This window comes from Heptranchias perlo, chromosome 22 (genome assembly GCF_035084215.1).
Source record: "Heptranchias perlo isolate sHepPer1 chromosome 22, sHepPer1.hap1, whole genome shotgun sequence".
In the NCBI taxonomy this organism is placed as follows: domain Eukaryota; kingdom Metazoa; phylum Chordata; class Chondrichthyes; order Hexanchiformes; family Hexanchidae; genus Heptranchias; species Heptranchias perlo.
The window spans coordinates 47,038,852-47,053,978 of record NC_090346.1 but is presented as its reverse complement, the minus strand read 5'-3'; the positions used below and the strand labels follow the sequence as shown (position 1 = coordinate 47,053,978).

The window sequence follows — 15,127 nt, the reverse complement described above, 5'->3', positions numbered from 1 at the left end:
TTAGATTATGTGGGATTTGAAGCCGTGACCTTGTGACTTGGAGACGAGAGTGCTGACGACTAAGCCAACCTGACCAAACAAAAAGAAGGGAGAGCAACTGCTTATCATAAGTATATACAGCCTTTTCCTGTTTCGTTTCAGAATTTCAGCATGTGCATTTTAAAAAAAAAAATCCCCCATTATTACCTTTGGATTGATCTTTGAATGCTTTTCATAGCTTACCCCGACGCTGTTATACTTTTGATTCATATCAGCATTGAAAGAATTATAAACGTTTTCTCATCCTTGTTTTTTATATAACGGAGGCCTCTCGTGACATGGTAACAAAGCAAAGATTTAACTTGGCCCCAGTCGCATTGTCGCTTGAGATGGTTACTATTCTCAGCCTTGTATAATACATGTGGCAATTGAATCCCAGGTGAACGACTCCTCAAACACGGCGGGTTCGCCAGGGGAAATGCTGTCCAGGCGCTGCGTTAGCCTCCTGAAGATGGCTCTTCGTCCTGATATGTGGCCAAAGGCCGAGCTGAAACTCCAGTGGTTTGACAAGTTGCTAATGACGGTGGTATGATTTTTCAAATAGTTAACATTTTAAAGAGCTGTATAATGTGCTATTCACATGTTTAATCGTTGTACGTTAGAGTCTGGACTTGTTCCAGCTTGCTTCTTGATAGATAACTGTGGTACACAAACATGCAAATAAATTGGGATGCAATCTCCCATCTTTCACTCCTCACAGCAGTGAGGGCAGGCCCTTGGGGAAGCATGAGGCTGATGTGGGCTAAATTCTGACGCATGGGGAGCTTAGACTTTGCAGCACTTTAAGAAAATAGCTAAAGGGGGCACCTTTACTGAAGTGTATAAGAATATTAAACGTTACAGATAAAGTAAACTCAGATTATTACTTCAAAGCACATCAAGATAGTGGGAGCAGAGCTCACAAATGGAATGGAAATTAGTGAAAAGTAAATTCAGAGCAGATAACAGGAAAAACTTTGCTCAGACCGAGCGATGTTTGGAATAAGGTAACAGAGGCACAATGACTGGGCTTATTCAAAATACAGTTCAATAGTGCAACAGGACAGTTTTGATCCAAATGGCCATTTCTCATCCCTGACTTTTCACCCAGGTAGATTTAAAAAAAAATAATTAAGACTATGAAAGGCTTGAATGAGGTTAAATTAAACTTTGTTTTTCTGATTTTTATTTTGTGCCATCATTTTTCACTTCATATAGGAGCAAGCATAGTCTGCAGGGTTTTTACAAGACAGTAACAAGTCTGTGGGGCTGAAGTGACATAAACTACAGTAGGAAAGATTAAGTGATTTATCAGCATCATTTCTACTGCTTAAGATGTCCAACTGCCTTGGAACATACTGCGGTGTGTGTTCTTTGGTATAATGTACACCAGCGTAACACAATGCAGCCTTTGTTTATGATTTTATATTTTGTCTTGACCTGTGGGGGTGTCATGTCTGATGATGGATTTGCTAGCTCTTGCAATTGAATTATGTGACTTGAACAAAAGTAACACTGCCTGCACCACCTGATTTGAACCTTGATTCTGGGATTAACTTCATTGAATGCTACAGGATCCATCATTGCTTGTGTGTATGTATATGGGTGTGTATACTAACCTGGTCTGTAAGCAACTAAACCTGTAAGTAGCCAAGTTTCTTAATATAGCTTTAAGCACTGTAACATGTAGAGCTGCTGGGAAAAAATGGCTCAAAAAAAAACTAGTGAACTACTTCAGTAATTTTTTTTTAAACAATCTTGTCAGTCAATACACTTGTTTTTTTTAAAAAAACTCTGAATTTGTCATAAAATGTTAGTGTGTCAAATTAATGGCCCTGTTTATCACTAGTTTGTGACCTCAATAACTTCAAAAATACCAAAATTGATAACGGACTTTCCACTCGTTAAGCGCTCAGTTGCTCTCTATTTGCTTATTTGTCCAACTTTTTAAGATCTATTTGCTTCTCTTTTAGGTTGTTATGCATTATTCTTTGGCTGAGTGAGTTGATGGCCAACCAGCTCGCAGATTTCTCCTAATGCTGTTGTTGAAGCAGTTTGAGGGGATGTATGCGAACAAACAAGGTTAACTTGACTGCTGATTTATTTTCTCCTCTTGCTCCTTTGGGGAAACACTGGCGTTCGTTCAGCAATTTGCAGTCAGCCAGGCCGAGATTGGAAACTCGCTATGTAGGAATAGGTGAAATCCTATCACCGCATGCTACAGTGCATTAATGTGCCAGTAAGCTGAGCCACCTAGTTTTGATACCCTAAAACGAGCTGAAAATTTGACTCCTATACCTGCATGGCAGGCATGAACACTGAACAGTGTTGAGACGCATAACTTAAGTGGCGTTATCTGTGACATTATGGTGTCCCACAATGTGAGATCCTATTAGATGCTGTGATACAAGCAGAGTGTCGTTCAGAGAACGGTATTCACATTTTACTAAGGAATGTAAGATTTCAACAGAGAAAAATACTGCCTTCGGATTTGTTTTAATTTTCATAATGCGAAAACAACCCTTTTGATTTAGATTTTTTGAAATCAAGCATGAAGTAAAAGCAATAAACAGTGAATTTTTAAAATTGTTTCAGTCCAATTTGAAATTCACTTGAATGATTGCAGCAATCAAGCGGTGTGCTGTACAGTACAAAAATTGGTTACACTTATACATTTCTATGCAGAATGTGTACTTGAACATAGCTCAGCTGAGGAAGCCTTTAATCTTGCTGGACATTTGGTGCCATATAATTGACATTTGATGAGGTATAATTACATTTTTTTTTCAAACAATTTAGGAGAGATCTGTTTAGAAAGCTAAAGCCTGAAAGGGAGTCAGTGTCAAAAATTATCTGATAAATTTAATTAGCATTTCTGAACAAGACCAGTTTCATGTTATCTTTACCAAGTTATCTTGCAGCCTGCTTTTAGAGAAAATCTGTTGCATTTCACAGCAGCGATTCCAAGCAGCAAGAGCTGGCAAAATTAGCCATTTGTCTTCTAGATTTTTACTTTCCATGAATCCCTTTTTATCATGACGAAGCAGTTATCAGACTGATTACAATTAGTAGGCAAGAGACAAAATCAGATTGCTTCACTCAAAACATCTGGTATATGCAACCAGTGAATGAAAAATGCATTGACTGACTTGAGTTGAATAGTCTTGTTATAGAATCATAGAAGTTTACAACATGGAAACAGGCCCTTCGGCCCAACATGTCCATGTCACCCAGTTTATACCACTAAGCTAGTCCCAATTGCCTGCACTTGGCCCATATCCCTCTATATCCATCTTACCCATGTAACTGTCCAAATGCTTTTTAAAAGACAAAATTGTACCCGCCTCTACTACTGCCTCTGGCAGCTCGTTCCAGACACTCACCACCCTTTGTTGTGCTTCAGTATTGTGATGAAAAACAATGCAAAATGGTATCGAAAATAGCGCAGGAAATTATTTTCAACTGAAATACAAATACCAAGATAACTGGTTAAAAAACAAAGCAAGATTTTAGCGATAACTCAATCACAATGAGGTGAAAAAACATGATAAACTAATAATTCCACGTTGTTTTCAGCATTCCTTTTCCTGACCAGCAAATTGGTGTGGAATAATTGGTAGTAAAATGGTCAACTTGTGTGGATAATTTTCATAGGGTGTTTCAGCAGTGATCATTTCACTTGCATGATTTAAGGTCTTTAGCCATGTCCAAATTCCCAAATCATGTCAAATAAAAACAGAAATTGCTGCAATTACACAGCTAGCCCATCAGCGTCTCTTCAAGAGAAAAGACAGGTTAACATTTCAGGTGTGAGCCCTCTGCCCGAACTCTCATTATTATCATCACTCTTTGTTTAGCTGAATTTAAAAAAAACCCCACAAGACTTGAAGGGTCGAAGATCAGCCATGATCTTATTGAATGGCGGAGCAGGCTCAAGGGGCCTTATGGCCTACTTCTGCTCCTATTTCTTATGTTCTTATGTTTAAGTTATCATAACCAATACTTAATTTGGGTATAACATGGAAAGGAGTGATGCATTTAAGGGGAAGCTAGATAAACACACGAGGGAGAAAGGAATAGAAGGATATGGTGATAGGGTTAGATGAAGGAGGGTAGAAGGAGACTCGTGTGGTGCATAGACCAGTTAGGCTGAATGGCCTGTTTCTGTGCTGTAAATCTATGTAATTCTATTATGTATATTTAACATTAATCTCTTTTCAACACCCCACTTTTTTTTTGTCAATTTAGGAGCAGCCCAATCAGGCAAACATGGCAAACATCTGTACCGGACTAGAGGTCTTGAGTTTTCTGTTGACTGTGCTCCAGTCTTCTGCCATTCTTAGTAGCTTCAAACCATTGCAGCGAGGAATAGCGGCATGCATGACCTGTGGCAATAACAAGGTCCTGAGGGCTGTGCACACTCTGCTTTCCCGCTTAATGAGTGTCTTCCCAACAGAGCCGAGTAGGTTACACAAATAGAAAAGTGCAATTTAAAACAAAAAAATTATTTTTAAACACCCTAATGTTTCTGGATTGCCAATATTGTTTCCTTCACTTTTAAACAGGCACTTCAAGTGTGGCTTCTAAATATGAGGAATTGGAGTGTCTTTATGCCGCAGTGGGAAAAGTGATTTACGAAGGCCTCACAAATTATGAAAAAGCAACAAATGCTAATCCAAATCAATTGTTCGGTAAGTTGTTCGAACATTCAGCTGTCCTTTCTCGACATTAAGCTTTGCGTCACCTTTCAAAAAATGTTGAATGCAATACTCGCGAAATTGTATCCTGCGTGTTTGAAAGCTTATTGCTGTCTTAATGTCTGATGGCTTTGTCAAATCGCGGAGAGCAACAGGCAGTGATCACAGAAACTTTGACTTGGGACATCTGCAGACGTGACCAGGTTGACCTGTCGGGGTGTCCTGGGGGAAGCTGTCGTTCCGCTGACTCTTCAATCTGATTAGCAATGGGATAGCTCAGCTACTCACGAATGCTCTTGTGCCCAAGAAACTGCGCACCGCATTTAGCAAAAAAAATTGCCAGTACATTTCCGACATAGCATATGTTGGGAATATGGGCTCACAGTCCGTGTGTAGGGAGATTCTGAGTTCAAATCCAGACCTGCAAAGCTTTCAGTTGGTTTTGATACACAATAGAGTATTGATGAAGTTAATAAAAACAGAAAATGCTGAAAGTACAAAGCAATTCTAATGAAGGATTTACACCCAAAAATGTTAGTTCATCTTTTCAAATGTTGCTAGACCTCTTGTGCATTTCCAGCATGTTCTGTTTTTCTTTCCAGATTTACAGTTTTTTGATCTCTTGATAAGGTTAATGCCAGATTTGCCATTTATCTGGAAATTCCATTTCCTTTGCACTGCCTCGAGCTTGAGGACACTTAATGAATTGTTTGTGAAAGTGTATGGCCCGGTGTTGGACTGAGCACTGCATTATACTTTAAAGACCCTGTTAATAGATAACTGCCAAATCAGCGTTGTAATGTGGAATCATTGCGAACCTCAAACAGGCTAGGGTCGTCTTGACCCCACCAACATAGAATTGTGCTCGTGCACTGCAAAAGCTATAAATCAGCAAAGAGCCACAGGAGATGTTAGAAGAAGCAGTATCAAATGAGACCCAGTGCAGCACGACCAGGATTTAACCCTCCAGTCTAGCATTGCCTTGAGTAACTCTTCAGCCATTATCTGTAAAATGAGTTCCTTCAGGTTCTCTTTTTTATTTGTTAACTTCTATAGCCTCCACCAGTTATTTCAGTCAATTTTTTTCTTAAAATTTACAGTCCCATCATCCTGGTTTTTTTTTGTTGAAATTTATCAACTCCTTTTGAATTCTCGGCCTTTTTTTGTAAAATTCTTTGTCTTTGTCCTATAGAATCTTACAGCACAGAAAGAGGCTATTCGGCCCATCGTGCCTGTGCCGGCTCTTTAAAAGAGCTAAAAATTAGTCCCTCTCCCCTGCTCTTTCCCCATAGCTCCTGCAAATTTTTCCTTTTCAAGTATATATCCCAATTCCCTTTTGAAAGTTATTATTGAATCTACTTCCACCACCCTTTCAGGCAGTGCATTCTAGATCATAACAACTCGCGGCGTAAAAAAAATTTCCACTCATCTCACCTCTGGTTCTTTTGCCAATTATCTTAAATTTGTGTCTTCGGGTTACCGACACTCCTGTCAGTGGAAACAGTTTCTCCCTATTTACTCTATCAAAACCATTCATGATTTTGAATCCTTCTATTAAATCTCCCTTTAACCTTCTCTGCTCCTGACCTCCGACAGCAAGGACAGTACAGGACATTCTTTGGATCTTTTCCTGGTGGTTTTTTTTTCAATGGATTTTTTTTTTCAATTTATCGAATAGGGAGCCATAACGCTGTAATTTAATCGGTGTTCAAATGGCCACATAAAGCTTTTCAATTTCACCCTCCGTGTTTGATGTCTGATTGGATCGAACAACCTAGCTATCCGTTAACCTGTATGTTATGAAATTATAAATATAACGTTGGCTGCTTTGCTTGTAAGGCTCATGTGTCAATATCTGTCCAGCCGTTACTGTGAAATATTGCAGTGGCACTGATGATTTTGGCATGTAGATTCCTCACACTCTGCCACTGAATTAGTTCTGTCAGTAAAGCAGGTGTGAAGTTGCACGACGGGTCACATTGCATTCTCCTGTAAATGGCAAATGTCCTTCAATGCCCAGCTTTGTGATCAGTACCGGCAGATGTCATTTTAGTTTAGGAATTGGCAATTTGTCAGTTGTCAGGATGTCGAATCCGAGTCTCCCAAGTGCACCACTTAACACGGCCCGTAGTGTCTGAATTTTCGAGAGGTTTGCAACCCAAGCATGTACTATTCTTGAAACATACAATGACCACTAACCCGTTAAAGGTAATAGAGGAATGCAGCTGATCGATTCAAGTTTAACCTGCTGGTTGATCCTTTCACAGTACATTTAGCACATTTCTGTTGAGAGGCAAGAGCGTCTGAGCGCTTAACATGAAATGCTTTGTAACTATAAAGTGTTTGTGTATTTCTGAACTCACCACCACACTTGACCTTTTTTGACCTTGAGCGCACAATCGAATAAAATAAAATGGAATGATTAGTCAGGAAGTATTCATTGCAGAAGCTTTTTTTTTTAAGTTTGTTCTCGAGATGTGGTATTGCACATCCCTAGTTGCCCTGCGAAAGCCGTGATTGGCTGCCTTCATCGTAACAATTGTTAGGCCATTTCAGAGCATTGTAAGAGTCAATCAAGTAGTAGGAGACTGGAGTAGCATGTAGGCCAGACTGGGGTAGGTTCCCTTCACTGAAGGACACTGGTGAACCATGTAGGTTTTAATGCCAATCTAGCAGCTTGTGTGATCATTTTTCTTTTCTAGTGCTAGCCCACAAATTACCAAATTTATTGAATTCAGTTTCACAACTTGTCATGGGATTTGAACTCTCTACCTCTGGAGCGTTAGTCAAGCACCATAACCACTGCGCTATCATACCCACATCCTCTGATGGCCGAGTAAATAAAGGTACCATCAGGCGTTGTATCTAACCAAATCAGACCAGAAGGTTCAATCCCCAGCCTGTGCTGAGTTGTTTAATCCAAACCATTTCGTTGGCAGGGAGCTACCAATGCTACCAGTCCCCTGGCACTAGATGAAGAAGAGCAGGGGGTCCTCCTGGTATCCTGGCCAACATTCCTCCAAAAGAACACTCGATAAACACGTCATTGCTATCTGTGGAATCATGCTGTGCTGAAAAGTGCCACTATGTCTGCCTCCAGAAGAGCACTGCACCGAAAGGAATTCATTTATGTGTAGTGTTCTTGAGACATTTCTGAAATGTGATGTGGCGACCATACAAATTCTTCCAGTTCAACTCAAAGTAATAGACTTGGCCTAAATGAGAGCTCTGAGCATGTGTCATTTAAGACTGCGATTGGAATATCCTATAATTAAGTATCAGTTCCTCTAGCATTGTATCTACTGTGGAGATTGGGCAATGAAAAACAAAAAAAAAATGCCTTAAATTTATATTGTATTTGGAACTGGAAGCTGTGCCCTTTCACGATTACATAGCTTGCATTGATTGTTTTTTAGTAACCGGGATGCAAGCGTGGATTGCTTACTGTTACTGCTGGGAGATTTCTAGAATTGTAGAACTGTACAGTATAGAAGGAGACCATTTGACCCACTTAAAAGAGCTATCCAATTAGTCCCACTCCACCCTCCCCCACCCCCCGCTCTTTCCCAAACGTCCTGCAAATTTTTCCCCTTCAAGTGTTTATCCAATTCCCTTTTGAAAGTTACTACTGAATCTGCTTCCACCACCCTTTCAGGCAGTGCATTCCAGATCCTAACAACTAGCTGTGTTTAAAAAAAAAAATATATTCTCCTCCTCTCCCTTCTGGTTCTTTTGCCAATTACCTTAAATCTGTGTCCTCAGGTTACCGATCCTCCTGCCAGTGGAAACAGTTTCTTCTTATTTACTCTATCAAAACCCCTCATAATTTTGAACACCTCTATCGAAACTCCCCTTAACCTCTGCTCCAAGGGGAACAATCCGAGCTTCTCTAGCCTCTCCATATAACTGAAGTCCCGCTTCCCTGGTACCATTCTAGTAAATCTCCTCTACACCCTCTCCAAGACCTGGACATCCTTCCTAAAGCGTGGTGCCCAGAATTGGATACAATACTCCAGCTGTGTCCTAATCGGTGATTTATAAAGGTTAAGCATAACTTCTTTGCTTCTAATCTTACAAATCGCCTTCTTAAACTTCAGGTACGCTGATGATCCTCAAGTCTGCTTGCAGCAACAACCCCAGCTATATTGACCGTCTCATCTCTGTCTTCATGCGTTCCCTACAGAAGATGGTGAGAGATCACCTAAACCCACAGGCTACACCAGGGGCATCCGATACAAATACAGGTAATGACGTTGCTTTTAATATTGTTTCACCCGATGAGGTTGGAAAGAAAATCTGAAAGTCATTTTGGAGCGATGCTATTACAATAATACTAAATACATTGCTTCAAAAGACTGGCAGAGAGTGTAATTCAGCTTCTGAACATACTATAGTCTACTGCCTCTTCCAGCAGGTCAATTTGATTTGTAGGCCAATATAAATTTCGTACAGTGGTACAAAAATTTGAGAAAACTGGAGGTAGATGATTATAAACATTTCATATTTCAAAGTGTCTTGCATAATGTATACTTTGAAATGTTTTCATTGATGGTTTGAGAATAATGGGTTTTATAATAGATAGATGCACTGCCCAAAAAAGCTTCGAAAATGTTCGCTTTCAGTCTACAGGCTATAAAATAGATATCAACCAGCATTTTACACATTTTCATAATACGAGTGCATGCATTTATATTTCTAATGTCAAGGTGATATCTGTACAGTAAAAGGTACATGGTGTGTTTATTGCCTGAGTTCCCAGAACAACTTAATTTCTTTTAGATATCTCTTTGTGTAATGAGTGCTTGAGGGGCATTTTAGCAAATGGGATAGTGGATAGAAAGTGGTGTGTGAGCACTGAAGGGTCTACACAGGGACATGGGGTTGGAGGAGGTTGGCTGAAGGATGGCCAGGACACCGGGGAAAACTCCCCAGCTCTTTTTCGAATAGTGCCGTTGGACCTTTTACGTTCACCTGAGAAGGCAGGTGGGGGCTTAGTGTAATTTCTTATCTGGAAGATGGCATCTCCGACAGTGCAGCACTCCCTCAGTACTGCACTGAAATGTCAGCCAAGATTATGTGCTCAAGTCTCTGGAGTGGGGCTTGAACCCACAACCTTCTGACTCAAGATGAGAATGCTACCCACTGAACCATGGCTGACACTAGCTGACTCCTGCCAGGATGGCAGTAGTAATTGAGCTGCGGGGGGAACGGGGCAGAAATGCAATTGGGGCTTCCTTCCCCCCCGGATTGTTATCGCAGATGTGTGGATGTATAGAGAGAACAGGATCGGGCTCAGCTGTGATACTCCCCCACCCCCCCAAGGCTGAATTAACCTGCCATTACTCGCTGAGCTAATGCATGGGGGATGGCCATTTGTGTTACGTGCTGTCCGGTGGCTGCCATCTGTGGAAGTGTTTCCTAGCATGAATCAGCGCCTTAAAGGGAGAGAAGAAATTGCGGGGGGCGGTGTGAAAGAAGTGTGAAGAGCAATTTGTAGCAGTGTGTTACAGAATGAGCTGGTTGTGGGGAGTTAGTGTTTGTAAAGATGAAAGGTAGATGAATAGCATTTAAGCTGCCGTATCAGTTCTGAAACAAGGTACTTAATTTAAGAGTTTCAAAAACATGCTTGCGAGAGGATTAATGCGCCTGAAGCAAACTCGAGTAATATATCAGCCTTAAGTGTCAATTAAATTGCAGTTATTGCAGAGGCAATCTATCATGTTGCAAAGGTAGTAAAAATTCTACATGCTTTCAAATCTAAATGTAATGTTGTAATAATTGACAGGAAGTGCATTTCTCAAAAACATGTTACATGTATACCTCCCTTTCCCCTCCCCCAATCGAGAGGCACTCTAGCCCCAAGCATTCAACGTTTCTGCCGCCTTAATTTTCAAGTCCTGAAATTGTTGCCCATTGGTGTATTTGAGAAACCTATGCAAAGCCTCTAACAGTTCTTTCCCAAAGTATTACTGTAGTTGTAGACTCAATTCTGTAGTAATTAACATTAAGTGTCCTACTCTGCAGAGGCACATTGCTGTGAATTATTAATATCTTTGAATTCTTGGATGGGTCATAGATGATGTATGTTATGCTTGAAAATAAAGGATGCAGCAGACCACAAATTAAATGGGGTTTTTTTGATACAAGGCTAAAGAAATTATAGCTCTCTTGTGTGTGGCAGCATAGCAAAAAAAAGTAATGATCTACAACAGTAATCTGTCATAAGGACGTGCAAGAGGAATGATGTAAATTCTTAATTATCACAATAGAACGGTCACTTTGTTAGAAGGACAGTGTAAAGAAAGCAGAATAGTAATGTGAGCAATATTTTGCCTGAAGTCTTTGTAGGGAACAAAGACACAGAGAGAGAGAGATGGCGGTGCAATCATTTTTACCTACATTTGCTAAGCAACCGGGGGATGATATAGGGTTAGGCATTTCGTTTGTTTAGTGCCTGCAAGCAACATTGTCAGCAGATGTAGCTCTATCTCTTTTTTTTAAAGATATTTTAAGTTTGAATCGTTTAAAATTAATAGCTTTTCCTGAGGTTCATTAGTCAGATTATACACTCGGCACTTCAGTACTGAAACCAGATACACGTTGATGTGCGCAGGCAGTACCAGCACTGAAGCTTGATGAATGATCTTTTCTCATTCCTGGCTCTTGTCACCTGGGTTGAAACCAAGCCCAGACTGCTGGGATGAAAGTCTATCTGCTGGCTATAAGAACATAGATTGTCATTTTAGCGGGCTGTAACTTCTAGTGCTCATCAAGGTGATGAGCTTCGTGTCGAGCACCTGGACTCTTCCCCGTATCAGCAGAAAGTGCTTACGGGCTATGTGTAGCCAGCCACGTCGTACAATTCTCTCTACTCTGCTCCAACTCTTCAAAGAAAATCTTTACTCGCTGTGTGAATTGTTTCTGCACCGGCCGCCCATGTGATTGCTCTGGTCTGTTAGGCACAGTTATGTGGGCTCACCAAGAACTGGGTTCAGACTGATGATATTAAATTCACGTAGGGCAGTCACAGCCAGCAAACCTGGCTATTGTCCCATCAGTATGAGCTGGATTCGAACCCAGATCATAGAAGTGTTTCACCGCCCATTTCCCACCTTCATAATGTTTTAACTGGAGCTATTTTCATTGATCTCTAATTGTGTAGCAGTCTGGAATTTTAATTTGGTAGATTGTTATTAACCCGCAAAATTACAATCATAGAATGATACAGCGCAGGAGGCCATTCGGCCCATCGTGCCTGTGCCGGCTCCTTGAAAGAGTTATCCAATTAGTCCCACTCCCCTGCCTTTTCCCCATAGTCCTGCAATTTCTTCCCCTTCAAGTATTTATAAATCCTAATAAAAAATAAAGTTATAGGCAGTGCTTTATGTTTTTTTCAGGAGGATTACAAAATTGTTTCATGAGACTCTGTACCAAGTTTATCAAGTGCGCAGGAGAACACCTGGGCACTTTTTCAAGCTGGCTTCACATTAAACTGGAGTTATAATCCACCTGGTGTGATATGGGGGTTTTGCATTACTTGATTTTATTGCACTCGGGAGTCAGATTTGGCACCTGACTAGAGTTATACTGCCAATTTTGTATTAATACGCACCTGACACTGTGTCGCATCAACATTAAAGCAGCAGTATAACTGCAGCCTGAGTTAAGCAGTAGATAATTTTCGTTATACTGGGTAATTATAATACCACTAATGGCTTTTGTTTTTTAACAAATGACTTCAGAGATCTTGAAATGTTTTTGAGGAGGATTAAAAAAAACTGTTTCATGATAATTGAAATTGCATCCTGCTAATGGTGCAAATGGTCTTTAGTATTTCAGAATTCCATAGTAGCTGGAGTAAACCATGTATCATGATGAGGTTTATTGATGTGAAAGGCTTATGTCATGATTTGATCAAAACAAGGGAAACCTTTTCCCATTAAACGTGTGGGGCATGTTTGAAGGAAAACTGCTTTGACGTAGTGCCCTTGTGTCTCCAAAAAGAAAGCAATTACATTTAGCTACTAATTGTGTTTCTTGGCCAAAAGTATGAAAATGTCTAAATAAGAACTTAATCTATAGAGCGCTAATTTGCTTTTATGCTTCATTACCATATACTGTAATTATCAAAGCAGTCCCAACCTTGAAGCAACTGAAAAGTTACCTTGTAGTGATGTTTAATGTCAGCACTTTTTCCACGTTGAGTCCTTCGAAAGGAGGTGCTCACTGTACGAATTGTTTTCTGCCTTGCAAATGGAGTAAAAGAAATAATTGAAAGATTCTGCGATGTCATGGCCTTACCGCTCCCTATCTTTGTAACCTACTGTAGCCCTACAAACCCCTGCAAACTCTCCATTCCACTGACTGGCCTTTTGTGAATCTCACCATTGGCGGCCGTGTCTTAAGCTATCTGGGCCCCGGCTCAGGAATTCCCTCTCTAAACCTCTTCACCTCCCTGTCCTCCTTTTAAGACACTCCTTAAAACCCACTTCTTGTCATCCCTTCTAATATCTGCTTCTTTGTCTCAGGGTCCACTTTTGTCTGAATATGCCTCTGTGGTAACCTTAAAAGACCCAATGCTGTGTATAAAATGCAGGGGAGAACACCTGGCCTCACATTAAACTGGAATTATAATCCACCTGGTGTGAGATGGCCTCCTGCAAGGGGTTTTTCACTACTTGGTTCTATTGCACTCGGGAGTCAGATTTGGCTCCTGACTAGAGTTATACTGTCTAGACTAGAGTCTTGCGTTATTAATATCCCAAAGATTCTGGGATGTCATGGCATCGACATTAAAGTAGCAATATAATTGCAGCTTAAGTTAGGCAGTAGATGATTTCCATTATACCGGATGATTGTAATACCACTAGATGGTGCTCCAAGCAGATGTCTTGTTTTAAACGTAAACGTTTGAAAATACAGTATATGCATGCTTTCGTTCTAAGAAGCACAATATCAGGAATGAAAAATTTCTGAAGTCAGAGTAAAATAGTAAAAATGCCAAATAGTTTTCCTGCTCTGCAGTTTAAAGTGGCATTTGTCTCTCACTATTACAATGCACCTTGGAGTCTGTTGCACTGCTTTTTCTGAATTATTTTCCCCCTCGTTAAAACAAATTTCTCTCTTTTTCAGTCACCGTTGAGCTGATCATGTTAAGTCTGGAACTTGTGAAAACGCGTCTTGCTGTAATGAGCATGGAAATGAGGAAGAATTTCATCCAAGTCATCTTGACCTCTCTCATTGAGAAATCGCCTGATGCTAAGATTCTACGAGCTGTGGTGAAAATAGTGGAGGAGTGGGTGAAGAATAATTCTCCCATGGCAGTAAATCAGGTGAGCACGTTTACAAGTAAGTAGAGTATACCTGGTTAAAGTCAAAGTTGGTGTCATTGAGCACAAGAATTTTGTTTGATTTGTAAAATGTATTTTATAACTTTTGCAAAATATAGGTATCAAATACTATAAAATTGAATGTTATAAAATGCATGAATCTGCATATCATTTATTTACCTTTGTCATTGAATAATTTAAACCTGTTTAATACTTTGTAACAATAGCTATGGACAACAAACTCTTTAGAAGCGATGACATAGTTAAACGGCCAGTTTATGTCACCAATATTTTTCTTTTAAAAACATTTTAATTCTTTTGTGTTTTTTTATATTCGTGTACTTTCACTGCTGCACAACCAAGGCAATTAGCACTTTTATGTCCATTTATACAAGATGTATTAAAGCAGGTATTCAGTAAAGCATACAACCTAATCCAAGCGTGGGTTATTCCCAGTTTTCTCCCTTTTTTTGGAAGGTGACTTTACTGCCAGCCCCCTGATACCGTGACCTATTTTATACTATTAATGTACAAAACATTTTGTGACTGTCAATTTGCAAATGATAATGATCCTGCATTGATCTCCCATGTGCTAAGCAATGAAACTGGTGATGACTTACGTTTGGGTCAGGAATGCTCGGAGTATCACCTGTCACCTGTCTCCATCGCAGTGGAGCCAGATACTGTCCTCACCTTATTTCCCACATGTGCACACTTTCTAGCGCCTGGATAGCGATGAGAGGGAAACCTTCCTATAGCTGGAAAAACTGAAGCCAGTTGCAATGCCCCTGTCACTAATTCAGCACAGGTCAGGAATCATGCCTGGGGTCATCATGCAGTTCAGCACCACCCCAGGTGGTGCATTTAAAAGCCATAAAAATCCAAGCGCAGAGTATCAATAGACTAAGTTACTCCCCACTTACTTAGCATAAGAAATAGGAGCAGGAGTAGACCATACAGCTCCTCAAGCCTGCTCCGAGCATTCCTGACCCAAACATAAATCATCACCAGTTTCATTGCTTAGCACATGGGAGATCAATGCAGGATCATTATCATTTGCAAATTGACAGTTACAAAATTTTT

The 15,127-nt window shown here is 40.2% G+C and overlaps 1 protein-coding gene across 2 annotated transcripts in view; it reads left to right on the top strand.

The window, feature by feature from the left end:
- The window catches only part of trrap (transformation/transcription domain-associated protein), a 174,911-nt gene that overhangs the window by 92,403 nt on the left and 67,381 nt on the right, over window positions 1–15,127 (top strand). For both annotated transcript variants that reach the window (XM_068003488.1, XM_068003487.1), the window contains exons 43-47: window positions 419–565; window positions 4,267–4,480; window positions 4,584–4,709; window positions 8,813–8,959; window positions 13,848–14,047. In XM_068003488.1, coding sequence (XP_067859589.1) covers window positions 419–565; window positions 4,267–4,480; window positions 4,584–4,709; window positions 8,813–8,959; window positions 13,848–14,047 — 834 coding nt within the window. The remainder of the gene's footprint in view (window positions 1–418; window positions 566–4,266; window positions 4,481–4,583; window positions 4,710–8,812; window positions 8,960–13,847; window positions 14,048–15,127) is intronic.